The 27,671-nt window shown below is 50.4% G+C and overlaps 1 protein-coding gene across 8 annotated transcripts in view; it reads right to left on the bottom strand.

Moving 5' to 3' along the window:
- Nucleotides 1-23,573, bottom strand: part of pcloa (piccolo presynaptic cytomatrix protein a) — a 144,258-nt gene extending 120,685 nt beyond the window's left edge. For 7 of the 8 annotated variants that reach the window (XR_008725261.1, XM_055653513.1, XM_055653511.1 and 4 more), the window contains exons 1-2: nt 22,830-23,473; nt 10,175-11,419 (exon numbers count right to left, since the gene is read on the bottom strand). Coding sequence is in view for 7 of the 8 variants with exons in the window: in XM_055653513.1 (XP_055509488.1) it covers nt 10,175-11,419; nt 22,830-23,342 (1,758 nt within the window). In the remaining variant the exon portion in view is untranslated. Of the gene's footprint in view, nt 1-10,174; nt 11,420-22,829 lie in introns of all 8 variants that reach the window. The other variant, XM_055653514.1, reaches the window with a different exon arrangement.
- Nucleotides 23,574-27,671: the final 4,098 nt, after the last annotated feature.

The raw sequence follows: 27,671 nt of genomic DNA, 5'->3' as shown, positions 1-27,671 counted from the left end.
TTGATATTTTTCTATATTTCTATGTTGCCCTCAGCTATCTTTGATCGGTCATCACAACTTTATCTTGAACTAAACGTTATTCACTTCATCCTGTATCTGTACACTGTGAACAGGTCGATTGTAATCATGTATTGTCTTTCCGCTGACTGGTTAGCACGCAACCAAAGCTTTTCACTGTACCTCGGTACACGTGACAATAAACTCAACTGAACTGCTGAGTATCTTTGTTCAGGGGCAATCATCCTTGGATCTCAGGCAATATGTGAACTTATATCATCAGAGGCTGTCACATCAACTTCACATTTGCTTCCCACTTATTGTATATTTTACAAAAGGAAATCTTGGCAAAATGGATTCATGAAAATAAATGAGAAGGGGAGCAATTGTTAAACACCAGGGAGATCTGGGGGCAGGTGGCAGTAAAACGATTACAGCCCACAATTTAAATGGGAGAGAGGTTCTCAGTTGAATGTTTTTTATTCTAAGTGCTTGCATGAATGAAAGAAGATTAAAACCATGGGATTGTTGTTGCACTTTAAATAAAGCCCTGCAGCCGTCTGGAGCCCGATTAGGGACAATAAAGTACTTTTTGAAGGTCACTGCAACAATCTGAGAATTCTTGCAGCTGGGAATTTAACGAGGCACTTTACCCTGTGTTGATTGCCCATGATGGTGTATAATTGCACAGGTTTATATTAACACCAACAATCAGGTATGAACTGTTTGTCTGACACCTGCTGACGGGATATGAAAACTGGGGACTGGACAACCTCTCCACAACACACACCCACCCACACACTCACCCACACACACACCCACACACCCACCCACACGGCCACCCACCCACTCACCCACACACACACACTCACCCACACACTCACCCACACACTCACCCACCCACACACCCACACACTCACCCACCCACTCACCCACCCACACACCCACACACACCCACACACTCACCCACACACACACCCACACACACACCCACACACTCACCCACACACTCACCCACACACACACACACACACCCACCCACACACTCACCCACACACTCACCCACACACTCACACCACACGCACACTCACTCACCCACACACTCACACTCACCCACACACACACACACACACCACACACGCACACACACACATTCACACACACTCACCCACACACACACACCCACACACTCACCCACACACACTCACCCACACACACACTCACCCACACACACACTCACCCACACTCACCCACACACTCACCCACACACTCACCCACACACTCACCCACACACCATCCCAGCACAAGGTCACAATCTCCACATACACAGAGGCAGTAGCTGGGATCTCGGGCAACAAACAAAGTGCTGATCTTCAGATTGATATTAGGTCTGAAGAAGGGTCCTGACCAGAAACGTTGCCTGTGCAGTCCCTCCAGAGATGCTGCCTCACCTGCTGAGTTGTTCCAATGCTTTGTGATTTACACAATACAATTGCCATTGGCCCTCAGTCCTGGAACTCACTCATAAATCCATGTGATAGGAGTATATTCAGGCCATTCAGCCCATCAAGTCTATTCCACCATTCAATCATGGTTGATCTATCTCTCCCTCCTAACCCCATCCTCCCGCCTTCGCCCCATAACCATTGACACCCATACCAACCTTTAGCAGTAAGGTGTGGCAGCTCCAGTGGCTCCTCACCTTACATCTCTAATGATCGGTCTACTCTGTTAAATCTCAACTCTAAGGCTGTCAGTTATTGTCAATGTTCTCTCCACTCTACCTTCCAATGGTGATCTTCTGACCACAATGAACAACCCACTTCTGACCCAACAGCTGGATCTGAATGGAGGCAACCAGGGAGGTCTGGAATGGGTCTGACCACGACCAATGAGATCTGCAGCCTACCATCCTCTGAAGCGCTCCACCACACGTCCTGATGGATGAGTGACCACAGGACACTGTCAAAGACCACAAACATCCCACCGCACAGCTCAGTCTCCTCATCACCAACAGATCACTCTCTCAGGAAAGCAGCCAACATTAGCAAGGACTACTCAAACCTGGTCATTCCCTCTTCTCCCCTCTCCCATCAGGCAGAAGATAAAGGCTTGAAAGCACGCAACACCAGATTCAGGAACAGCCTTTTCCCCACCCTCATCAGACATCAATGATTTAGATGAAGGGATTCAAAATAACATTAGCAAATTTGCATATGACACAAAGCTGGGTGGCAGTGTGAACTGTGAGGAGGATGCTATGAGAATGCAGGGTGACTTGGACAGGTTGGGGGAGTTTAATGTGGAGATGCAGTTTAATGTGGATAAATGTGAGGTTATCCACTTTGGTAGCAAAAACAAGCAGGCAGATTATTATCTAAATGGTGTCAAATTGGGAAAAGGGGAAGTACAACAGAATCTGGGGATCCTTGTTCATCAGTCAATGAAAGTAAGCATGCAGGTACAGCAGGCAGTGAAGAAAGCTAATGGCATGTTGACCTTCATAACGAGAGGATTTGAGTATAAGAGGAAGAAGTTCTTCTGCAGTTGTACACTGACCTGGTGAGACCACATCTGGAGTATTGTGTGCAGTTTTGTCTCCTAATTTGAGGAAGGACATCCTTGCTATTGAGTCAGTGCAGCGTAGGTTCACGAGGTAAATCTCTGGGATGGCGGGACTGTCATATGAGAAAAGATTGGAAAGACTGGGCTTGTAGTCACTGGAGTTTAGAAGATGCCAGAAAATTGTTTGCAATGTTAGGGAAGTCACAGTCCAAGAATAAAGGGGAGGCCATTTAAAACAGAGATAAGAAAACTATTTTTCACCCAGAGCGTTGTGAATTTGTGGAATTCTCTGCCACAGTGGAGGCCAATTCACTGGATGAATTTAAAAGAGAGTTAGGTAGAGCTCCAGGGGCTAGTGGAATCAAGGGATATGTCGAGAAGGCAGGCACCGGTTACTGTGTGGATGATCAGCCATGATCACATTGAATGGCGGTGCTGGCTCGAAGGGACGAATGGCCTACTCCTGCACTATTTTCTATGTTTCTATGATCCAGTGGGCTGAAGGGCCTGTTTCTGTGTAGTTATGACTCTAGGTCTAAAACCAATTCACGCCAAAAACGTGCAGCAACGTGAGGGTCGATGATGTCTGACTGATGTCTGACTAGTGTCTGACTGGTGTCTGACTGGTGTCTGACTGGTGTCTGACTGGTGTCTGACTGGTCTGTGTCTGACTGGTGTCTGACTGGTGTCTGACTGGTGTCTGACTCGTGTCTGACTGGTGTCTGACTGGTGTCTGACTGGTGTCTGACTGGTGTCTGACTGGTGTCTGACTGGTGTCTGACTGGTGTCTGACTGGTGTCTGACTGGTGTCTGACTGGTGTCTGACTGGTGTCTGACTGGTGTCTGACTGGTGTCTGACTGGTGTCTGACTGGTGTCTGACTGGTGTCTGACTGGTGTCTGACTGGTGTCTGACTGGTGTCTGACTGGTGCCTGACTCGTGTCTGACTGGTGCCTGACCATCTCCTGCTCACACTCAGGGGTGATCATTATCTGTGGTGCTGATCATTGATCAGGATTTTAATTAACTATGCAAGGAGCAGATTATAGATTGTTTTCTGAAGTAATGGAAGGTCCCTCAGTTTATGGACTGAATGGGTTTTCTATCCTCAATGAAGCGTTGGTGTAAATCCTTGTAAATCAGCTCAGCCTTAATAGCCTGCCTGACATGCGATTATTGGTCTGTACATTACCGCTGTGATCTTTTCATGCAGTAAGGATACTAAATACAGGAATTCTGAAGGCCTCACAATCTGAACACTCCCAGCTTTTTGACAAAAAAGACAAAGGTGTCTTAGACATGATGCCTGAATTACATGCACAACCCCATGAACTGGCTGCTTTGATCATGCCAAGGGTGCTGATATTGAAGATATTGCAGGTATATCTGGAATGTAAACTGACCTTTGATGTTTAAATGTACAATGTGAGGAGTTCAATGAAAAATAATTACCTATTCCTGACAGACAGGGGAACCTAGGAAAGTTAATGGAGATATTGTGAGGACAATCTGTATTTGTCATGGATTTATTGTATTTCCTGAGTTGAATAAATGTGGATCCATGACCCATTATCTATAATACACATCTTTAGTAGTTGGTGCGAGTCATCATGTGTACCGAGGTACAGTGAAACATTTTGTCGGGTGCTATCCAGTCAGCAGAAAGACAATACATGATTACATTCGAGCCGACCACAGTGTACAGATACAGGATTAAAGGATTAATGTTTAGTGCAAGATAAAGTCCAGTAAAGTCCGATTAAAGATAGTCCGAGGATCACCAATGAGGTAGATAGTAGTTCAGGACCGCTCTCTAGTTGTGGTAGGATGGTTCAGTTGCCTGATAACAGCCGGGAAGAAACTGTCCCTGAATCTGCAGGTGTGTGTGCGTTGGTTTTCACACTTCTGTACCTCTTGCCCGATGGGAGAGGGGAGAAGAGGGAGTGGCCGGGGTGAGACTGGTCCTTGATGATGCTGCTGGCCTTGCCGAGGCAGCGTGAGGTGTAGATGGAGTCGATGGAAGGGAGGTTGGTTTGTGTGTGTGTGTGTGTGTGTGTGATGGTCTGGGCTGCGTCCACAATTTGCTGCAATTTCCTGCGGGTCTTGGACGGAGCTGTTCCCAAACCGTGCCGTGCTGCGTCCCGATAAAATGCTTTCTACCGAACATCTTTAGTAGTTGGTGAGAGTTGGGGACATGACGGACTTCTGAAGCCTCCCTGAATCATGTGGGTACATCAGTTTATTGTATGTTTCCATGTCACTGGAACCTCAGGATCCGTGACGCAGGCTGGAGTTTATCATGAGACGTCCATCAGTGACCACTGCAGCACACACATGTCCATCAGTGACCACTACAACACACACATGTCCATCAGTGACCACTACAGCACACACATGTCCATCAGTGACCACTACAGCACACACATGTCCATCAGTGACCACTACAACACACACACCTCCATCAGTGACCACTACAGTGACCACTACAGCACACACATGTCCATCAGTGACCACTACAACACACACGCCTCCATCAGTGACCACTACAACACACACACCTCCATCAGTGACCACTACAACACACACATGTCCATCAGTGACCACTACAACACACACGCCTCCATCAGTGACCACTACAACACACACGCCTCCATCAGTGACCACTACAACACACACATGTCCATCAGTGACCACTACAACACACACATGTCCATCAGTGTCCACTACAACACACACATGTCCATCAGTGACCACTACAACACACACATGTCCATCAGTGACCACTACAACACACACACATCCATCAGTGACCACTACAACACACACACATCCATCAGTGACCACTACAACACACACACATCCATCAGTGACCACTACAACACACACACGTCCATCAGTGTCCACTACAACACACACACCTCCATCAGTGACCACTCTGACAGCTCACACGCTCCAGTGACCTATCACATGATGAGCGTTTGATGGCACTGGGCCTGTACTCACTGGAGTTTAGAAGAATGAGGGAGGACCTCATTGAAACTTAACAAACAGTGAAAAGCCTGAATAGAATGGATGTGGAGAGGATGTTTCCACTAGTGGGAGAGTCTAGGACCAGAGGGCACAGCCTCAGAATTAAAGGACATTCCTTTAGGAAAGTGATGAGGATGAATGTCTTTGTTCAGAGGGTGGTGAATCTGTGGAATTCCTGGTCACAGACGGCTGTGGAGGCCATCAGTGGATATTTTTAAGGCAGAGATAGATAGATGCTTGATTAGTGCAGGTATCAGGGGTTATGGGGAGAAGGCAGGTGGCTGGGGTTAGGAGGGAGAGATAGAGCAGCTATGATTAAATGGTGTAGACTTGATGGGCTGAATGGCCTCCTCCTATCACTTATGACCACTGCGGTAGCTCAGACACTCTGTCTGTGACTGTTTCTGCAGCTGCTGCAGACGGGATGAATGATGGCCACGGACTAGTTGCTTACAATTATCACAAATTATAATCTCATGTTTGTATCAAGTTTTAATATAAAACACTCGACAAATGGCTGCTCATTCACACAAAGCAATGATGCTGATTGCCATCTGAGGACACTGTCAATTGGAAAGTTTCCAAAATGATTTTATCCAATTTAAATGTATTTTTAATCCATTGTTGATGATAGTTCAACGACTGCCTGATGGTGCACACTTACTGAGGCATTGTTCAGCACAGTGATACCAAGTGGAGTTCTTGCCAAGACCCATGATGCTATGACTGCTACAAACCCGGCAAAGAGTTCTGGAAATCCAGGCACAAGTTCTGCTGAGATACCTCAGGATTCCAGGGTCTCTGGAGCAGGCCCAGAGAAAGTTGCTATTTAATCTCTCCCCTGCTCAACTTAAACCTTTGCCCTCTAGTTTTAGATTCCCTATGCTGGGAAAAAGACTGAATCCATTCACCTTATCTATGCTCCTTGTGATTTTAGAAACCTCCATGCAGTCACCCCTCACCCTCTTACACTCCGTTAAAACTAGAGGGCACAGGGTTAAGGTGAGATTTAAGAGGGGCCTCAGTCAACATTTTCACCCAGAGGAGAGTCTGATTCTGGAATGAGCTGTAAGATGAAGCTTTAGAAGTGGAAACAATTATAACTTTATAAAAGATTTAGATAGTTTTATAGAAAGGAAGGATTTAGGATACAGGCTGCCCAGGCCAGTATGCGATGAGGCCAGTATGTATGCCAGCTTGGTTAGCATGGATAAGGTGGGCCGAAGGGCCCATTTCCATGTTGTACAGGTTTACAAGTCACTGATGTATGGGACTCTACAGCAGCAAGAGAGACCATCAGCCCAGCCACAGACATCATTCCTGCCACAAAACAAGGAATCTTTTCAAACTCGTCTCCTCTGTAATTTGCTGAATTATTGGTGAAAAGTAGGAACCAACAACGTTCAGGCAGGAATATCCAATCATCACAAAATACAAGATAGAAATGTGGTTATAAACACTGTGGCAATCTCTCATATTGTAGATCAACGTGTGACAAAGGTTACACCCTGATGAAATATTGATTTCCTCTGTAGTGAATGTGTTCCAATCTCCTCCTCTCAAAGGTGATCACGGAAAGAATGTCAACATGTCAGAACATCAGCAAAATAATCCAGCCTCCGCATTCAGTCACAACCTCACTTGCTGATGCCCCGGGTATCTCTATTGCTCGATGCAATACTTTCAATGATTCTACCATCACAGGTTGTTGTTCACAGCTGAATCTGCAATTGTGTTTTCAGTCGACTCAGGGATTCATACCAAAGCCTTTAGTGGAATTATAAACGAGCAGAATGATGTCAACATATAATTGAAATCCTTGCTTTAAAATACTTCTACAATGCCCTTGTGGGAATAAAAACATCATGGGAATAACTCCAGACAGATTGGAGTTGGAAATCAAAGTACTTGGTTAAAGAGGCTTTAAATTTTAAAGGGATAGAGGGTTTCAGGGAATATTCGAGTTGGGGGAGAAAGGTGGAGAGGATGAAACTATTGCAGCGGGGGGGTTGGGATGGCCACCAACACTGACTAATAGAGTCAGGGATGATCCCCAGAAATTACTTCATACCTTGGGTTAAGTCCATTACATAAATAAGTCTGAAACCATCTCGGATATTCTACAGGAGAGAGGTTCCTTGCTTAGTTAATGCAGATCTCTGATGTTTAAGGCACAATGAGCCAAATTGAGTTACTCGGAACTGAAAAATAATTTTATCATCACTGTGAGATTTGTTTTAAAAACAAAAGTGCTAAACCTTTAATGCAAGGCCCCAACAGATGGTGGCAATGTGATGTTCCAGCTGCCCACGTCAGCATAAATCAGCTTCACCTCCTTACAGATGGGGTTTGACTAAATCACACATCATCAGGTACAAAAATAAACATTGATAATGTCTATGCTCCTTGTGATTTTAGAAACCTCCATGCAGTCACCCCTCACCCTCATACACTCCGTTAAAACTAGAGGGCACAGGGTTAAGGTGAGATTTAAGAGGGGCCTCAGTCAACATTTTCACCCAGAGGAGAGTCTGATTCTGGAATGAGCTGTAAGATGAAGCTTTAGAAGTGGAAACAATTACAACTTTATAAAAGATTTAGATAGTTTTATAGAAAGGAAGGATTTAGGATTCAGACCGTCCAGGCCAGTATGCGATGAGGCCAGTATGTATGCCAGCTTGGTTAGCATGGATAAGGTGGGCCGAAGGGCCCATTTCCATGTTGTACTGGTTTACAAGTCACTGATGTATTGGACTCTACAGCAGCAAGAGAGACCACCAGCCCAGCCACAGACATCATTCCTGCCACAAAACAAGGAATCTTTTCAAACTGTTGTCTCCTCTGTAATTTGCTGAATTATAGGTGAAAAGTAGGAACCAACAATGTTCAGGCAGGAATATCCAATCATCACAAAATACAAGATAGAAATGTGGTTATAAACACTGTGGCAATCTCTCATATTGTAGATCAACGTGTGACAAAGGTTACACCCTGATGAAATATTGATTTCCTCTGTAGTGAATGTGTTCCAATCTCCGCCTCTCAAAGGTGATCACGGAAAGAATGTCAACATGTCAGAACATCAGCAAAATAATCCAGCCTCCGCATTCAGTCACAACCTCACTTGCTGATGCCTCGGGTATCTCTTATTGCTCGATGCAATACTGTTAATGATTCTACCATCACAGGTTGTTGTTCACAGCTGAATCTGCAATTGTGTTTTCAGTCGACTCAGGGATTCATACCAAAGCCTTTAGTGGAATTATAAACCAACAGAATGATGTCAACATATAATTGAAATCCTTGCTTTAAAATACTTCTACAATGCCCTTGTGGGAATAAAAACATCATGGGAATAACTCCAGACAGATTGGAGTTGGAAATCAAAGTACTTGGTTAAAGAGGCTTTAAATTTTAAAGGGGTAGAGGGTTTCAGGGAATATTCGAGTTGGGGGAGAAAGGTGGAGAGGATGAAACTCTGGCAGCGGGGGGGTTGGGATGGTCACCAACACTGACTAATAGAGTCAGGGATGATCCCCAGAAATTACTTCATACCTTGGGTTAAGTCCGTTACATAAATAAGTCTGAAACCATCTCGGATATTCTACAGGAGAGAGGTTCCTTGCTTAGTTAATGCAGATCTCTGATGTTTAAGGCACAATGAGCCAAATTGAGTTACTCGGAACTGAAAAGTAATTTTATCATCACTGTGAGATTTGTCTTAAAAACAAAAGTGCTAAACCTTTAATGCAAGGCCCCAACAGATGGTGGCAATGTGATGTTCCAGCTGCCCACGTCAGCATAAATCAGCTTCACCTCCTTACAGATGGGGTTTGACTAAATCACACATCATCAGGTACAAAAATAAACATTGATAATGAGTTTGCCATCAATCCAGGACTCAAAGCTTCATGTTTCTAACCATACTTGAATGATCTGTGATCATGTGGTACAGTTTAAAAACAAGATATGAATCAGAAGTAACACATGTCATTGTAAACTTGCAAACATTTCTCCCAGAAACCTTTAATCACAATATCGCTCACGCCGATAAAGCTAACTTTAAAATAATTACTCCACAATGTCACGGATATGGAATATGAATTTGATATGCTCACCGCATAATTCCAGATTATATTACTGGGCAATCTCTAGTCAGTTAAATTTGTAGAATGAACCGTGGTCAACAGTAATTTCCTTCATTATCTTGCAGCTATCCTTAAAGGAGTCCTTTGTGTTATCTGGGTGATAGAATTGCATGGTTTAATGGGAGTGAAATCATATCCTGAATTCCATCTGCTTATGCAATGTACAACAGTGAATTGGACAGCAAACAGGACATGATGAGAGAGACCATTGTGTGTAGCAAGGACCTGTATCTCGCTGAACACCAAAGATAATAGAGTGGAGCATCCTTCCAGAACACTGTGTAGGATAAATGGTACAAAGGTCGACTGTAGGTTGAAAACCACATGAAAGATATTCACAACACAACTGCTCCAAAATGAAAAGTTCTGCCAATCCACATTTTCTTATTTACAAACTTGACAATTAATAAGGATAAAAGAGTAATTATTCCCTACCTGTGTCAGATGTGGGCGTGGGTTAAATCCACAGAGGTTGCAGACTCTAGTGTTGCATTCTGTGCATGTGTTGTAGTTGGGAGCAGCCTTGCAACCAATGTTCAGGGCGGTTTTACAAAGAGGGCAGGAGGTGCCAGCTGGAGTTCCTGCTCCACCCTCCGCTGGCATGACAACCTTGCCAGGTGTGTCAGCCGTTAGTTTAGTGGCTGCAGGTCCCGTCTCCTTTGTGCTGTGAGTTGCCGCGGTTGCCTTTTGCTCTGGTTTTTCCGCAGCTGGAGGCATGGTTTCCCCTTTACCAGTGTCGGGCTTTGACCCTTTCTGTGGCGTGGGGGGTGGAGGTGCAGATTGCTGCTTGGTCCCAGGCTTCTGTTGGTCTGCAGGTGAAGGGGCTGTAGAGATCAAGGTGGATGCCTGGCTAAACAGTGATGCCCCAAAACCAAAGAGCTTTCCTGTAACACTCTCCTGAGGAGTGGTGGGCTGGAAGGGTGGAGGTTGGGGAGAACCTCCCAGGTTCAGGCTGAAACGCCTCGATTGTTCTGGAGGTTTTGGCGGTTTTTGACTCTCTGGAGGGATTTGTGAAGATGGTGGCTTTGTAGCTGCTTGTTTCTGACTAGGTTTCCGTTGTTCTTCTTTGGGGCAAGGATGCTTGGGTGGTTCAGCGGCAGTCTGCTTCTCCTGGGACACTGTGACCACTGGACTTGGCTTCTGCCCCTGCCTTGCCTGCTCCTCTTTCTGGACAACCTCTTTCCCTGGAGCAGATTCTCCTTTTGCTTTCAACTGTTGCGGCTGCTTTCTCAGATCAGAATCTTTCTGTTTCTCCGCAGGCTCTTGTGCTGGAGCTTGTTCCGTGTGTCTGGTCTGTTTGGAACCTTTCTGCTGGACTCCGAGTGATGCCTGTAGGGGGGCTGGTGCTGCAGTGGTGGGAATAACCTGCTGTGGTCTAAGGGGCTTGGGTTTCTGGGCTGCTTGTTGTTCTGGAGACCCATGTGATGCCTGTTTGTGTTTCTGTGGTGGAGATGCAACTATTGACTTCTGCTTGGTGAGCAGTGGCTGTTTCCTGGCTCCAGTTTGTGACAGTGGCTTGGCCTGGTCCACCCTGTGTGTGGGATCCTTCTGTTGAGCTTGTCCTTGCTTGATGACCTGTGGGACAGAGGCAGGAGTGCCCGGCTTGGTGCCAGGGGTTGGGGCTGAGGCCGTGCCCATAGCTCGCTGCATCTGACAGTTCAGGCACAGCCATTCTTTGACCTGTGGATAAAGTACATCATGAATCACCTGACACAATCTGTTCACCACCTAACCTGCAGATCATCAGATGCATTAACAGTTAACCAGCTATTTACACTAAGGCATCAAATTGCAGCTTTTAGCAAACACCTGCTAATCATCTTTATTTACTGGTTACAACACACACGCACACACGCACGCACGCACCCACGCACGCACGCACGCACACACACACACACACCCACACACACACACACACACACACACACACACACACACACACACACACACACACACACGCACACACACACACACACACACACACGCACACACACACACGCACAACACACGCACAAACACGCACACACACACACACACACCACGCACACACACACACACACTCACACACACCCACGCACCCACTCTCTCACGCACGCACACACACACACACACTGCTCTTATTGCTCTATACTGAATGTTTTTGTAAGGATGTTGTAATTCTAAGTGTGTTGGAAGGAACTGCAGATGTTGGTTTACACTGACGATAGACACAAAATGCTTGAGTAACTCAGCGGGACAGGCAGCATCTCGAACAGAAGGAATGGGCGTCTATTTGCTGTTGACCCATTTGACTATGTTGGTGTTGACTCGTGATATATTTGTGTCTATATGTTGTCATTCTAAACTTGGAATAAGATAGGAGACAGGATTTGGCTTCAACTGGTTGCATTTCATACAAAATGCTGACCAATGACACAAATACCAGGAGGTTTATGGTTTAGCAGAGAAAGATAATTCCTCCTTCAGGGTTGGTCGGTTAGTTAGTTAGTTTAGTTTATTGTCCTGTGTAGCGAAGTGCAGTGAAAAGCTTTTGTTGTGAGCTAACCAGTCAGCGTTTGTGAGCTAACCAGTCAGCGTTTGTGAGCTAACCAGTCAGTGTTTGTGAGCTAACCAGTCAGCGTTTGTGAGCTAACCAGTCAGCGTTTGTGAGCTAACCAGTCTGTGATTGTGAGCTAACGAGTCTGTGATTGTGAGCTAACCAGTCAGCGTTTGTGAGCTAACCAGTCAGCGTTTGTGAGCTAACCAGTCAGTGTTTGTGAGCTAACCAGTCAGTGTTTGTGAGCTAACGAGTCAGCGTTTGTGAGCTAACGAGTCTGTGATTGTGAGCTAACCAGTCAGCGTTTGTGAGCTAACCAGTCAGCGTTTGTGAGCTAACCAGTCAGCGTTTGTGAGCTAACCAGTCAGTGTTTGTGAGCTAACGAGTCTGTGTTTGTGAGCTAGCCAGTCTGTGATTGTGAGCTAACCAGTCTGAGCTTTAGCAGTTGTTTCTTCACCAGAGACAGACACCATGAAGTCAGATGTAGAGCTGGTGACACAAAACTCACTGCTGTATCCAGAGTGCAGATGATTGTAGCTTCAAATCATCCCAAATCTCCCTTAACTGCCCTGAGCAATGGCTCTTTGAAGGTTCTGAACCTCAGTGTGTGTGGGATCCCTGTGAGAATCTGCTACAGACTCACTACAGTTCAGCAATTTCCTGTGTGTTACCCTACAGAAATACTCCCACAGGACTCTGTTAACATGCAGTGAAACTCTGCGACCTTAAAATAATCCAACAATCTTAGTCACCTCAAATAGATGGAAACTGATAGCTAATCAATATAGATTCAATATCAATATTTTTGGTGTAAGCCACCATCTGCAGTTCCTTTTTACACAGCTAATCAATAAAGATTATGTCATGAAAATTGAAAAGATAGTGCAGCTTGAATTGACATAAACCTTAATACAACATCCCGGCTGCACCATCAAAGGTTGACTCAAGGCGTGGCAATAACGGAGGTACACAAAATTGCTGGAGTAACTCAGCGGGTGCAGCAGCATCTAGGAGCGAAGGAAATAGGCAACATTTCGGGCCGAAACCCTTCTTCAGACTGATGGGGGGTGGGGGGTGGAGAAGGAAGGAAAAGGGGAGGAGGAGGAGCCCGAGGGCGGGCGGATAGGAGGGTGGGAGGAGACAGTAAGGGCTAGCAAAATTGGGAGAATTCAATGTTAATGCCATCCGGACGCAAGGTCCCCAGGCGGAATATGAGGCAATAACGGGGTCAGTACTCAGAGGCTCGGTGAGGTTGGTCAGCCAGGTGGGTCGGCCAGGTGGGTCGGCCAGGTGGGTCGGCCAGATGGGTCGGACAGGTGTGTCGGCCAGGTGGGTCGGACAGGTGGGTCGGCCAGATGGGTCGGACAGGTGGGTCGGCCAGTTGGGTCGGGGAGGTGGGTCAGCGAGCTGGGGCGAGCAGCAGGGTCGGCCAGATGGGTCGGACAGGTGGGTCGGTCAGATGGGTCGGACAGGTGGGGTCGGCCAGGTGGGTCGGCCAGGTGTGTCGGCCAGGTGGGTCGGACAGGTGGGTCGGACAGGTGGGTCGGACAGGTGGGTCGGACAGGTGGGTCAGGGAGCATCGCACAGGTGGACAGACTGAGGTTTATGGAGGGCTGCAGATTCTAAATATTCTCTCTATAATTGAGGTTCTCTATTGAGAGCCAGGAGCCTAAAACTTAATCCACAGCAAATCCAGATAACAGCCACCAGATTAGTGTGTCTGAGGCAGTGCATCTTTTACCAGGATTTCTCCCAATCAAAACCGTAGAGTAAAACCAAATCCACCATTTCAACAACTGACCTCATGAGGAAGAGGGGAGGGGGGTAGAGGGGAGGGGGGAGGGGGTGAGGAGAGGAGGACAGGGGGACAGAGCGAGGGGGGGCAGGGGGGTAGAGGGAAGGAGGTGGAGGGGTGAGGTAGAGGGGAGGGGGGCAGAGGGGTGAGGGCATGGGGAGGGGACAGGAGGGGTGGGGGAGAGGGAAGGGGTGAGGGTTGGGGAAAGAAAGGAGTGAGAAGTTGATTCAACAAGGTTTAGTTTCTCTGCTGTGATATTTGGGCAAATCGACTGAGCTCATTAACACACAAACAGATCAAGTTACAACTGCAGCATTGAGTTCTCTCCACGTTCACTGAACATCTGCAGTTGTTTGCGGGTTGGTCTTTGTCTTGCTACGTCTGTAGTGGCCAAGGCCCTGTTATTACAGATTGCCATTGAAAATAAAGCAAGCACATTCCAATTTTAATGAAATTGTTCAAATTAGAATTGTGAAAAATTTCCCTAAAATTTCCAGGATTATTGGCAGAACCAGAAATATATATATATATATATAGCTGTGATTTACCAGCCAATAACAATCAGTTGCCCAGAAATCAGCAGAATAGAAATGTTAAATAAATGCCAAAAATAGAATTCATAAAATCACAAATATCTGAGCAGCCATGATCATATTGAATGGCGATGCAGGCTCGAAGGGCCGAATGGCCTACTCCTGCACCTGATTTCTATGTTTCTATTATCAGGATGGTTTCCACAGTAAAACATGCTCTAAAATGGGGGGCAGCATAGCTCCTGACTGGATGAAGCTCATCACCAGATTGATCAGAACATTGCCCAAAGGCAAACTCCCCACGATGGCCCCTGTGTTTAGTTTAGAGATACAGCGCGGAAACATGCCCTTCGGCCCACCGGATCCTCGCCGACCAGCGATCCCTGCACAGTAATACTATCCTACACCCACGGGACAATTTCACTGAATGAGAGCTGCACGCTGTTACACGGGTTGGGGGTGGGGGTGGGAGGCGGTGGTGGCTGGGTGGAGGATCGTGGGGAGGAGGGGAGGCATGGGATGGGAGGCAGAGGTTGGAGTGGGGAGGTGGGACCAGGAAAGGAGCAGTCCTTGAACCATGGGACCTGTTCTTCTGGTGAAGGCCAGCTGTGGAAAGTGTCTGCCCGATGGATCTCATTGGTCGGGGCCATCGTGCTTCCAGGGAGCACAGTCTCCACTGTCGGGAACGCATGCTGGTGATCCACATCTGCCTGAACTAGAGAGTGGAACCTTCCCACTGCTGCAAGGCCAGGAATATTGTGCAACAGCGCTGGACTGCAACGTGCAGTCAGTGGGTGTCTGCACTGGTGCGAGGCAGCAATCCCAGAATCCCAGCCCCAGAGATCTCCTGGGATTCCGTAGCAATAGTCATTTTGTCCCAGATATTATAACTCTCCAACTAACACTGGTGGTCAGAAATAAAGAAATCATGCAGCGTGGAAACAGGCTCTTCAGTCCAACTTGCCCTTCTAATGTTGTTCCTGAATCCTAATCACATTTGGAAAACGTACGAGAAAGAATGGGTTGAATATTAAAGGCTGCAATTGCTTTAAGCTGAAACTTGTTTTGACTTTAATATAATCGCCTCCACAGAATACTCCAGCTGAAGTGAAATCTCTTTGGACAAAGCAAGTAGCTAATTAGATAATGAACTGATTATAGGAGAGGGATGAATAGTTATTAATGACAGCAATTGTGCTGAAAAACCTAAACAGCTGTAACCAGATGTGCATTCACTAACCCCTGATCACCACTGTTCTGCTGACAAGAGTTTGCAAGCACACGGTTTCAAGAAGGCTAGTATGAAAAATAATGTCATCACTTGGATATGATCGCTTTCCCGTGCTGCCGGGAGCAGAATGGGTTGGGGTGACAAAGCACCCTAGAACCTTCAGCCCGCCCTATATCCACAACGACCAACATACCCCATCTACACGAGTCCCTCCCACCCATGTTTGACCAATAGCCCTCCACACATTTCCTATCCCATGTACCTGTTCAAATGTCTTTTAAATGTTGTTCCAGTACCTGCCAACTACCTCCTCTGGCAGCTTGTTCCACGTGTGAGACAATTGCCCCTTGGGATCCTATTAAAACGTTCTGCCCTCATCTTAAACCTTTGTCATAAGTTCTAAGAGCAGAATTAGGCCATTTGGCCCATCAAGCCTACTCACCATTCAATCATGACTGATCTATCTCTCCCTCCCAACCCCCCTTTCTCCTGCCCTTGCCTCATAACCCCTGACACTGCTCTCTGGTTCTCAAATACCCAACCCTGTTACAAGGAAAGTGTGTTCACCCTATCTATTGCCCTCATGATTTTATACACCTTTATAAGATCAAGCTCTCAGGAGGAACATGGGGACACAGAGGCAGAAATTCACATCAGATCATGGGATGTTTCACCACAATGAATCACAGGTTTTCTCATCGTTCACCAGAATTAGCAACATCCTAGTAACGTTACAATCTCGATAGACACAAAATGCTGGAGTAACTCAGCGGGACAGGCAGCATCTCTGGAGAGAAGGAATGGGTGATGTTTTGGGTCAAGACTCTTCTTCAGACTGAGAGTCAGGAGAGAAAGAGACACAGAGATATGGAATGGTAAGGTGTGAAAATGACAGATCAATGGGGATGAAGTTGAAGGAAACGGTAGAATAGATCGTTGTTAGCGACAGTCCAACCCGACAGATTATCCAGACTCAGTAATCTGACAGATGTATTCAAAGTGAGATGTGATACAGAGAAATGAAAGTAGACACATCACGCATGTCACTGCAGTTGTTGAGTTGTTTTCATTGCCGTGAGGAATGTCACGTCATCTACCAAATCTCAATGGGATGAAATTAAAAGTCACATCTTCATATTTTAATAGTTACCACAGAGAGACGTACAGTACTTCCAAGTCTGGCCTCTTGATAATTCTGTCATCATCCCTGTAGGAGTCGGGGAACCCAATGGGGAAACTAGACGTGTACAGAGCAGATGTGTGTGTCTAATGAACGGCATACGTCAAGAAAAAGATTATGATGGGATTGGACTGTGGTTTTGGTAAAATTTGACCAATTCAACATAATAATAACAAACTAATTCTGAGAAAGGTACAAGTGTGCGGTCAGTGTTATTCTGAACCGTAATGTTAACTCTCACTGAATGGAGGCAGCATTGGAAAGGCCAGTGTACATCGGCATTCCCTTGTAACTCTTAGGAAGATGAGGGTGATCATCTTGTTGTGGTGGGTAGTGTGTGTTGTTGAAAATAAAACAGTATAGCACAGGAACGGGTCTTCTGCCGAACACATCTGTGCCAAGACCATCTCTTGAAAATAATCTATGTCCCTCCAAATCCATGTGCCAATCCAAGAATCTCTTAAACACCACTGTCATATCTGCCTCCACCACCACCCCTGGCAACGTGTTCCAGGCACTCACCACCCACTGAGTTGCCCCATGTATCTCCTTCATACTTTGCCCATCTCACCTTAAAGCTTGTAAGGGTGATTGCTTTGTTGGGCTGGGCCGACTGTGTTGTGAGGGTGTGGCTTTAGTGTTAGGATTGGGTCGTTTTAGGAATTAGACCCAGTGAAAACAAGGGGACATTGATTTATTTGGTATGTCTGGCACAAACCTTGTGGGCTGAAGGGCCTGTTCCTGTACTGTACTGTTCTATGCTTGATATTTCCTGGTTAGTCTGCTGGTGGTCTGTGCAGGGGCCTCACAGCGATTGTAATCTAAACGCAGGAAATGTCTCTCACTGTCTACAATTCTTAAGATCCCACGGAATTCTGTTAAAATGTTTATGTACATACTGCGCCAACTTGCAAACAAAAAAACAGAGATGGAAATGTCAGCAGATGACAAATTACACGGCAGGTGAGATGATTCGATCCTTTTGTTGTCCAAGTAAATTGCTTCAAATGGACATTAGAGGCAATTGTTAAATATGTCCAACAATCTCTAAAAATAGAGGAAGTGTTTGGCAGATTGGTCTTCACCATTCAGAGCACTAGGTTTAGAAGTTGGTACATTATGTTACAAGATAAAATAAAGAACTGCGGATGCTGGTTTATACCAAAGATAGACACAAGGTGCTGGAGTTACTCAACGCGTCAGGCAGCATCTCTGGAGAGAATGGATAGGTGATGCTTTTTGTCATGACCCTTAATTCAGACGGAGAGTGGGGTGGGGAGGTACATGTTCACGATGTTGGCAAGGCCACATTTGGAATATTGTGTTCAGTTTTGGTCACTGTGCTACAGGAAGGATGTCATTTAGCTGGGAAGAGGACCGAGAAGGTTACCAGGAATTGAGGGCTTGAGCAGCAGGGAGAGATTGGGCAGGATGGGCCTTTATTCCTTGGAGCACAGGGGGATGAGGGGTGCTTTTATAGAGGTGTACAAAATAGGTAGGGTGAATGTACAGAGTGTTTTACCCAGGTTAGCAGAATCAATAAACAGATGACATAGGTTTCAGGTGAAAGGGACAAGATTTAACAGGAACTTGAGAGGCAACTTTTTCACTCAGATGGTGGTGGGTGTATGGATCGAGCTGCCAGAGGAGGAAGTTGAGGAAGGTACTATAATATCATTTAAAAGGCACTTAGATATAGGAAAGGTTTAGAGGGATATGGATTAAACACGGATGAATGGCCATCTTGGTCAGCATGGCTGAGTTGAGCTGCATTGGATATTTCCCTGCTCTTTGACTTCATGACTAATTAATCAGATTGAAGAATAAGTAATTAGTATCAGTGTCAAGAACAATCATAATATTGACCAATAAAATCTGGCATCAAAAATTAAATAGAGAAAATTAAAGATTTGAATGAAAGATAAAATGTAAATAAAAGTAACATTTGATTGTTATTTATTTAAGTTTCTAACAACACGGCTTCCAATCAGGAATTGCCCAGTTATAGGAATCTTCCTACATCCTGTGGTACAAAGAACAAGGTGCTAGAGGAATGCAATGGGTCAGGTAGCATCTGGAGGCAAATAGACAGACAACGTTTTAGGTTGAGATCCTCCAGTACTTTTGGGTCAAAATTCCAGCATCTGCACTCTCTAGTGTCTCCATACTTGCAGTTTTGCTGGAACATTGGCCTAATGATTTATATTGCATCTTACAAACTGTAATTGGTCCACAAACTACCACCTTCCCCATCTTCCCCTTCCCACCCTTCTTGTTCCTTTCCCCATTGCCTCTCCTGCCTCCACCATTTTTATCACCCTCCTATTCCTGGTTCTATCCACCTACATCACCTCCAGTCTTACCCCTCCACTCCCACCTGGATCTGGTTCCACCTGCCCTCAACCTCCCCCTGAACATTTCTATTGGCAGCCTTTGTGATCCTCCTTATCTCCAACCAACAGCTCTATGCACCTTCATCCTCCCCTGTCCTGGTTCCACCTGCCTTTGCCTCCAAACCTCCCTCTCCCGTACCCAACTCTATCTGCCTATCACCCTTCCATCAATCACCTTTCCCCCTCTCCTCTTTACACTGTTGTCTCTATTCTCTGTCCTCTTGCAGTGTTTCTACCATTAACCAATCCCATCTCCCCACAGATGTTGCTTGATCCAGCAGATTCTTGTTCCTCCAGATTCCAACCTCTGTAGTTGCCTCCTCTATTCTCATGCCCCCATCCCCTGTTCAGGACATAGACCTGGTCCCCTGTTCAGGACATAGCCCTGGTCTGCTTGTCCTCACCTTCTGCTCCATCAACCTCCATGTTCATCAGGCATGAAAACAGGCCTTTGGTCCAACATGTCCCATTTAAACTTGTTCCACCTGCGTGTTTGGCCCTTATCCCTTTAAACCTAACCTATCTATGTACCTGTCTAAATGTTTCTTAAACATTGCAATGGTACCTGCCTCAACTACTTCCTCTGGCAGATCGTTCCATACACCCACCGCCCTTTGTGTTAAAACGTTACCCCTCAGATTCCCATTAAATCTTTCCCTCTTCACCTTAAACTTATGTCTTCTGGTTCTCGATTCCCCTACTCTGGACAAGAACTGCTGTGTGTTTACTCGATCTATTCCACTCATGATTTTATACATCTCTATAAGATCTCCCCTCATCCTCCTGCACTCCACGGAATAGAGTCCTAGCCTGCTCAATCTCTCCCTGTAGCTCAGGACCACAGGTCCTGGTAACATCCCTATGAACCTTCTCTGCACCCTTTCCAACTTGACAACATCGTTCTTATAACATTGTGCCCTGTAGAGAATGCAATACTCTAAATGTGGCCACACAAATGTCTTATATAACTGTAACATGACCTCACAACCTCTACGCTCAATATTCTGACTGATGAAGGCTAATGTGCTGAAATCCTTTTTGACTGGCCTATCTACCTGTGATGCCACTTTCAAGGTGCTATGTACCTGCATTCCTAGATACCTTTGCTTTACAACATTCCCCAGATCCCTACCATTCACTGTGAATGTCCTAACCCTAATCCTGACTTCCAAAAAAACAACACTAGCCCGCCTAGCCAATCGATCAAAACTGCTGCTGAAATTTTTCACGACCGTCTTCACTCACTATCTATAAGGCCACCCACTTCTGTGTCATCTGCAAACTTGCTAATCATGCCATGCAAAGGCAGATAAAAATGCTGGAGAAACTCAGCGGGTGAGACAGCATCTAAAGGAATAGGCAACGTTTCGGGTCGAGACCCTTCTTCAGATTGATGAATCATGCCATGCATGTCCTCATCCAAATTATTGATATAGATGACAAACAGCAATGGGCCCAGCACTGACCCCTGAGGCACACCATTAGTTACACATTAGTTACAGTTACACCATTAGTTACAGGGGTCTTCATGGTTTCCACCATCTTCATTGTAGACAATGTATTCTCTCATCCATCATGCCGAAGGGACCATTGCCCCCAGCCCTGGCTGGTTCACCCTCCTGTCACCACTGACACTCACTGCACCCTCCCATGTAATGTACTGGACACATAACAACCGGTCTGTGCAGCACCCTTTCCCAATGTCCAGTGATACAAATGCTCCAACTAGGTGAGGTAGTGACTCATTTACATTAATTCCACTTTGTGCTCACAATACAGCCTCTCTGCAGGGGGGGAATCTAAATACAGGTTGGGTCCAGGAGACCACCCTGAGCTCCCAGCTGCCCTCTTATTCTCCGTGTCACTTCCACTCCAGCACACCCTCTGATCTGGCACCTTACTGCCATTTGTGATTATTCCCGAGGTCTAGTGAAGGATCAACAACATGGAATGTAATTCAGTATTCCCAGCATTGCTCAAGTTTGGGTTTGCAGGATCTGCAGTGTGTTTGATTTCACACTTCCAGCTCAGTGTTTATCCTTCTGTTCTCATCCATCATGTTCCATTTCCACTTCCCCATGCCAATGAACAAACCTTCACCGCCTCTCAACTGCACCAACGCCACTTGTGTCATTCAATCTCTCTTAGCCTCCACCCCCACCCTCTTCCCAACTTGTTGTATGTGTCACATTGAAGATCATGATCTCTGTATCTCCCTCCCTGGATGGTGCCTGATCAGCTGAGCGTTTCCAATATGCTCTGTGTTTATGTAACTAACCTTTCTGTTAGTCAACAGCCTAACCCTAACCCTGGACACTCACCAGATTAAAGTGGCTTGAGTTAAAGATATAATGAGGAATAAACTAGCAAGCATTCTATCCTAAATGGCCATGAATTAATTCCTGTTTCCAAATGCAATGCTGTGGAAATTTACAGATACAATAAGTTATCAGTAACTATTGTCAAGGTTTGGTTATGAAAAGAGTGAGAAAGAGAATGCAGGATAAACTCGACAGGTCGGGGGGGGCATCTGTGGGGGCAGAACCCGCGTTAACCCCGAAGACTAGCAGAATAATTCAGATCCCTGATCTGAAGATAAGATCTCCTCTCTCCGCTGATGTCACATGCCCTCCTGCCAATTTCCAGCAATCCTTGTGTTAATTTCTGTAGAAATGGGGTGTGGTCACAGATGGGAAAACACCTGATCCGTGGCGGGGGTTTGTCCGGAGACACTGGACTCGGTCTGGCCCTGACCCTGATCCTGACCCAACCCGTGTCCGTTCAATCCCGTACATCATCCCCAGCCCAGCTCGTCACGGTCAGCTTGAACAGGGCGGCTGCTGCACTGCAGCCCGAGGATGGACCGAGCAGGCAAACGGCCATAAATACCACCGTATATCTGTACAACACCGTTGAATCTGCTCACTCACAGCGGGGCTGAACAAGCAGACAGAGGGATGCTGGGCCCGCTGTGATCACACGACCGTGTCTGTTAACAGCGCCCATCTCACAGCCTCCCACCCCTTCCCCCTCCCCCGAGCTCCCCCCGCCCGGAATCTCAGCAGAATCAGCTCACTCCCGGGGCCAGGCGGGCAGCGGGTCCACAGACGGATCACTCTGAGCTGGGCCCCAAATCACCGACCCACGACCGCTCCGTCCCCCGCCCCACACACACCGACCGCCCCCGTCCCCCGCCCCACACACAGCTCGACCGCCCTTCCTACACTATCCCAACCCCAGCTCCCAGCCCGACCTAGCCCGCTCCTCCCCACATCCAATATCGAGCCCTAACCCGAGCCCCACGCACCTCGCCCCCTGTCCTTGCCCGGCCCAGCCCGACCTAGCCCGCTCCTCCCCACATCCAGTATCGAGCCCCCTCTCCTTGCCCGGCCCAGCCCGGCCCGGCCCGGCGGCGCTCTCACCTGGGTGATATGTGGGTTGGGGTTGAAACCGCACTGAATGCAGACCAGGCGCTGGCACTCGGTGCATCGGCCGTAGCTGCCTGGCTCTTGCAACCGCAGCTCGGTGCTGGTGCAGACCGGGCATAGGTTCCCCTTCGGCGGCGGCGCTGTCCCCGGTGCTGGAGTCGCTGTCCGCGGTGCTGAAGTGGCCGGAGTCGCTGCCCGAGGGCCGGGAGCCGCTCTGGCCGCTGTCCCTGGTGCTGAAGCCGCTCTGGCCGCTGTCCCTGGTGCTGAAGCGGCTGGAGTCGCTGTCCGTGAACCCGGGGCTGAAGCGGCCGATGGCGCTGTCCGCGGGGCTGCGGCCGGGGCCGGAATGCCCTCCGGCCGCCCACCAGCCGCTGCCCCCGGCGTCTCTCCCTGGCTCCGGGCCGCCGCCGCCTCGGGCTCAGCTTTGGAGTCGAAGAGGCCGAATCTGTTGACGACAGAGGAGACGGCACTGAGCGGGCGGCCCTCGGTCAAGAAGCTGGGCATCATTCTGGCCGGCGGGATGGTGGCGGCGGCGCCCTGTGTTGTGTTGTGCTGCCGGGCCGAGCGGGTCCGGGTCCGGGTCCTGGGCCGAGCGGGTCCGGGTCCGGGTCCGGGCCGAGCGGGTCTGGGTCCGGGTCCGGCCCCTGTGGTCACTTTAGCGGCTCCTGGGCTCCGGACCCGCGGGTTTGCGGCCGCTCCGCTCGTCTGCGGATTCCTGCAACGGCAGAGACGGAGCGCTGTTTACAGGGAGCAGCCGCGCGTGCCCGCGCCCTCGCTCGTGCCCGCGCCCAGCCCGGTCCCACTGACGTCGGGCGCCGCGCGTTCACGAAACGTTAAAGGGATCGGCGGGGGCGCGCGCGGCCGGGAGCAGTGCGCGTTCACGGGGATTGCGTACTGGGATTGCGCGCTCCCGACGCCCCGGGGCCGCGCCTCGGCCGCGCGCACCGGCATCGACAGGCGGCGCGGAAACGTCGCTGATCGACCGGCACCTGCAGCCGGGGAAACGGTGGCGGCTCCACCCGGTAACAACCCCCCCCCCCCCCACACTGTACCCCCCCTACACTGTACCCCCCCCTACACTGTACCCCCCCCTACACTGTACCCCCCCCTACACTGTACCCCCCCTACACTGTACCCCCCCCTACACTGTACCCCCCCCCCCCTACACTGTACCCCCCCCCTACACTGTACCCCCCCCCCTACACTGTACCCCCCCCTACACTGTACCCCCCCTACACTGTACCCCCCCTACACTGTACCCCCCCTACACTGTACCCCCCCCTACACTGTACCCCCCCCTACACTGTACCCCCCCCCCCCTACACTGTACCCCCCCTACACTGTACCCCCCCCTACACTGTACCCCCCCTACACTGTACCCCCCCTACACTGTACCCCCCCCCCTACACTGTACCCCCCCTACACTGTACCCCCCCCTACACTGTACCCCCCCCTACACTGTACCCCCCCCCTACACTGTACCCCCCCCTACACTGTACCCCCCCCTACACTGTACCCCCCCCCCCTACACTGTACCCCCCCCCACACTGTACCCCCCTACCTACTGTACCCCCCCCTACACTGTACCCCCCCCCTACACTGTACCCCCCCCCCCCTACACTGTACCCCCCCCCCTACACTGTACCCCCCCCCTACACTGTACCCCCCTACACTGTACCCCCCCCCCTACACTGTACCCCCCCCTACACTGTACCCCCCCCTACACTGTACCCCCCTACACTGTACCCCCCCCTACACTGTACCCCCCCTACACTGTACCCCCCCTACACTGTACCCCCCCCCTACACTGTACCCCCCCCCTACACTGTACCCCCCCCCTACACTGTACCCCCCCCCTACACTGTACCCCCCCACTGTACCCCCCCCTACACTGTACCCCCCCCCTACACTGTACCCCCCCCCTACACTGTACCCCCCCCCCCCCCCTACACTGTACCCCCCCCCTACACTGTACCCCCCCCTACACTGTACCCCCCCCCCTACACTGTACCCCCCCTACACTGTACCCCCCCCCCCTACACTGTACCCCCCCCCACTGTACCCCCCCCCTACACTGTACCCCCCCCCCCTACACTGTACCCCCCCCCTACACTGTACCCCCCCCCCTACACTGTACCCCCCCTACACTGTACCCCCCCCCCCACACTGTACCCCCCCTACACTGTACCCCCCCCCTACACTGTACCCCCCCCCTACACTGTACCCCCCCCCCCCCTACACTGTACCCCCCCCTACACTGTACCCCCCCCACCCCTACACTGTACCCCCCCCCCTACACTGTACCCCCCCCCTACACTGTACCCCCCCCCCTACACTGTACCCCCCCACTGTACCCCCCCCTACACTGTACCCCCCCCCTACACTGTACCCCCCCCCTACACTGTACCCCCCCCCCCCCCCCTACACTGTACCCCCCCCCCCCCCCCCTACACTGTACCCCCCCTACACTGTACCCCCCCCTACACTGTACCCCCCCCCACTGTACCCCCCCACTGTACCCCCCCCCCCCTACACTGTACCCCCCCCTACACTGTACCCCCCCCCCCCTACACTGTACCCCCCCCCCCCTACACTGTACCCCCCCCTACACTGTACCCCCCCTACACTGTACCCCCCCCCCCCTACACTGTACCCCCCCTACACTGTACCCCCCCCTACACTGTACCCCCCCCCTACACTGTACCCCCCCTACACTGTACCCCCCCCCCCCCCCTACACTGTACCCCCCCTACACTGTACCCCCCCCTACACTGTACCCCCCCCCCTACCTGTGTACCCCCCCTACACTGTACCCCCCCTACACTGTACCCCCCCCTACACTGTACCCCCCCCTACACTGTACCCCCCCCTACACTGTACCCCCCCCCTACACTGTACCCCCCCCCTACACTGTACCCCCCCTACACTGTACCCCCCCCTACACTGTACCCCCCCCTACACTGTACCCCCCCCCTACACTGTACCCCCCCCCCACTGTACCCCCCCCCTACACTGTACCCCCCCCCTACACTGTACCCCCCCCTACACTGTACCCCCCCCCTACACTGTACCCCCCCTACACTGTACCCCCCCCCCTACACTGTACCCCCCCCCTACACTGTACCCCCCCCTACACTGTACCCCCCCCTACACTGTACCCCCCCTACACTGTACCCCCCCCCCTACACTGTACCCCCCCCTACACTGTACCCCCCCCCCCCCTACACTGTACCCCCCCTACACTGTACCCCCCCTACACTGTACCCCCCCCCTACACTGTACCCCCCCTACACTGTACCCCCCCTACACTGTACCCCCCCCCTACACTGTACCCCCCCCTACACTGTACCCCCCCTACACTGTACCCCCCCCCCACTGTACCCCCCCTACACTGTACCCCCCCCTACACTGTACCCCCCCCTACACTGTACCCCCCCCTACACTGTACCCCCCCCCCCCCCTACACTGTACCCCCCCCCCCCCCCTACACTGTACCCCCCCCCCTACACTGTACCCCCCCCCCTACCCTGTACCCCCCCTACACTGTACCCCCCCCCCCGTACACTGTACCCCCCCCCTACACTGTACCCCCCCTACACACTGTACCCCCCCCCACTGTACCCCCCCCTACACTGTACCCCCCCCCTACACTGTACCCCCCCCTACACTGTACCCCCCCTACACTGTACCCCCCCCCCCCCCTACACTGTACCCCCCCTACACTGTACCCCCCCTACACTGTACCCCCCCTACACTGTACCCCCCCCCCCCTACACTGTACCCCCCCCCCTACACTGTACCCCCCCCCCCACTGTACCCCCCCCCCTACACTGTACCCCCCCCCTACCCCCCTACCCTGTACCCCCCCCTACACTGTACCCCCCCCCCTACACTGTACCCCCCCCCCTACACTGTACCCCCCCCCTACACTGTACCCCCCCCCTACACTGTACCCCCCCCCCCCCCCCCCTACACTGTACCCCCCCCACCCCCCCCTACACTGTACCCCCCCCCCCTACACTGTACCCCCCCCTACACTGTACCCACCCCCCCCCTACCCCCCCTACACTGTACCCCCCCCTACACTGTACCCCCCCCCTACACTGTACCCCCCCCCCCCCACACTGTACCCCCCCCCCTACACTGTACCCCCCCCTACACTGTACCCCCCCCCTACACTGTACCCCCCCTACACTGTACCCCCCCTACCTACACTGTACCCCCCCCCCTACACTGTACCCCCCCCCTACACTGTACCCCCCCCCCCACTGTACCCCCCCCCCCCCCTACACTGTACCCCCCCCCCCCCTACACTGTACCCCCCCCCTACACTGTACCCCCCCCTACACTGTACCCCCCCCCCTACACTGTACCCCCCCCTACACTGTACCCCCCCCCCTACACTGTACCCCCCCCCTACACTGTACCCCCCCCCCCCTACACTGTACCCCCCCCCTACACTGTACCCCCCCACTGTACCCCCCCCCCACACTGTACCCCCCCTACACACTGTACCCCCCCCCACTGTACCCCCCTACACTGTAACCCCCCCTACACTGTACCCCCCCTACACTGTACCCCCCCCCCCCCTACACTGTACCCCCCCTACACTGTACCCCCCCTACACTGTACCCCCCCCTACACTGTACCCCCCCCCTACACTGTACCCCCCTACACTGTACCCCCCCCCCTACACTGTACCCCCCCTACACTGTACCCCCCCTACACTGTACCCCCCCCCTACACTGTACCCCCCCTACACTGTACCCCCCCCCCCCCCTACACTGTACCCCCCCCCCCTACACTGTACCCCCCCCCCCTACACTGTACCCCCCC

Source organism: Leucoraja erinacea, chromosome 22, assembly GCF_028641065.1.
Source record: "Leucoraja erinacea ecotype New England chromosome 22, Leri_hhj_1, whole genome shotgun sequence".
NCBI classification, from domain to species: Eukaryota; Metazoa; Chordata; class Chondrichthyes; order Rajiformes; family Rajidae; genus Leucoraja; species Leucoraja erinaceus.
Note: the sequence above shows the minus strand (reverse complement) of the source record. Positions and strands in the feature narration are given on the sequence as shown.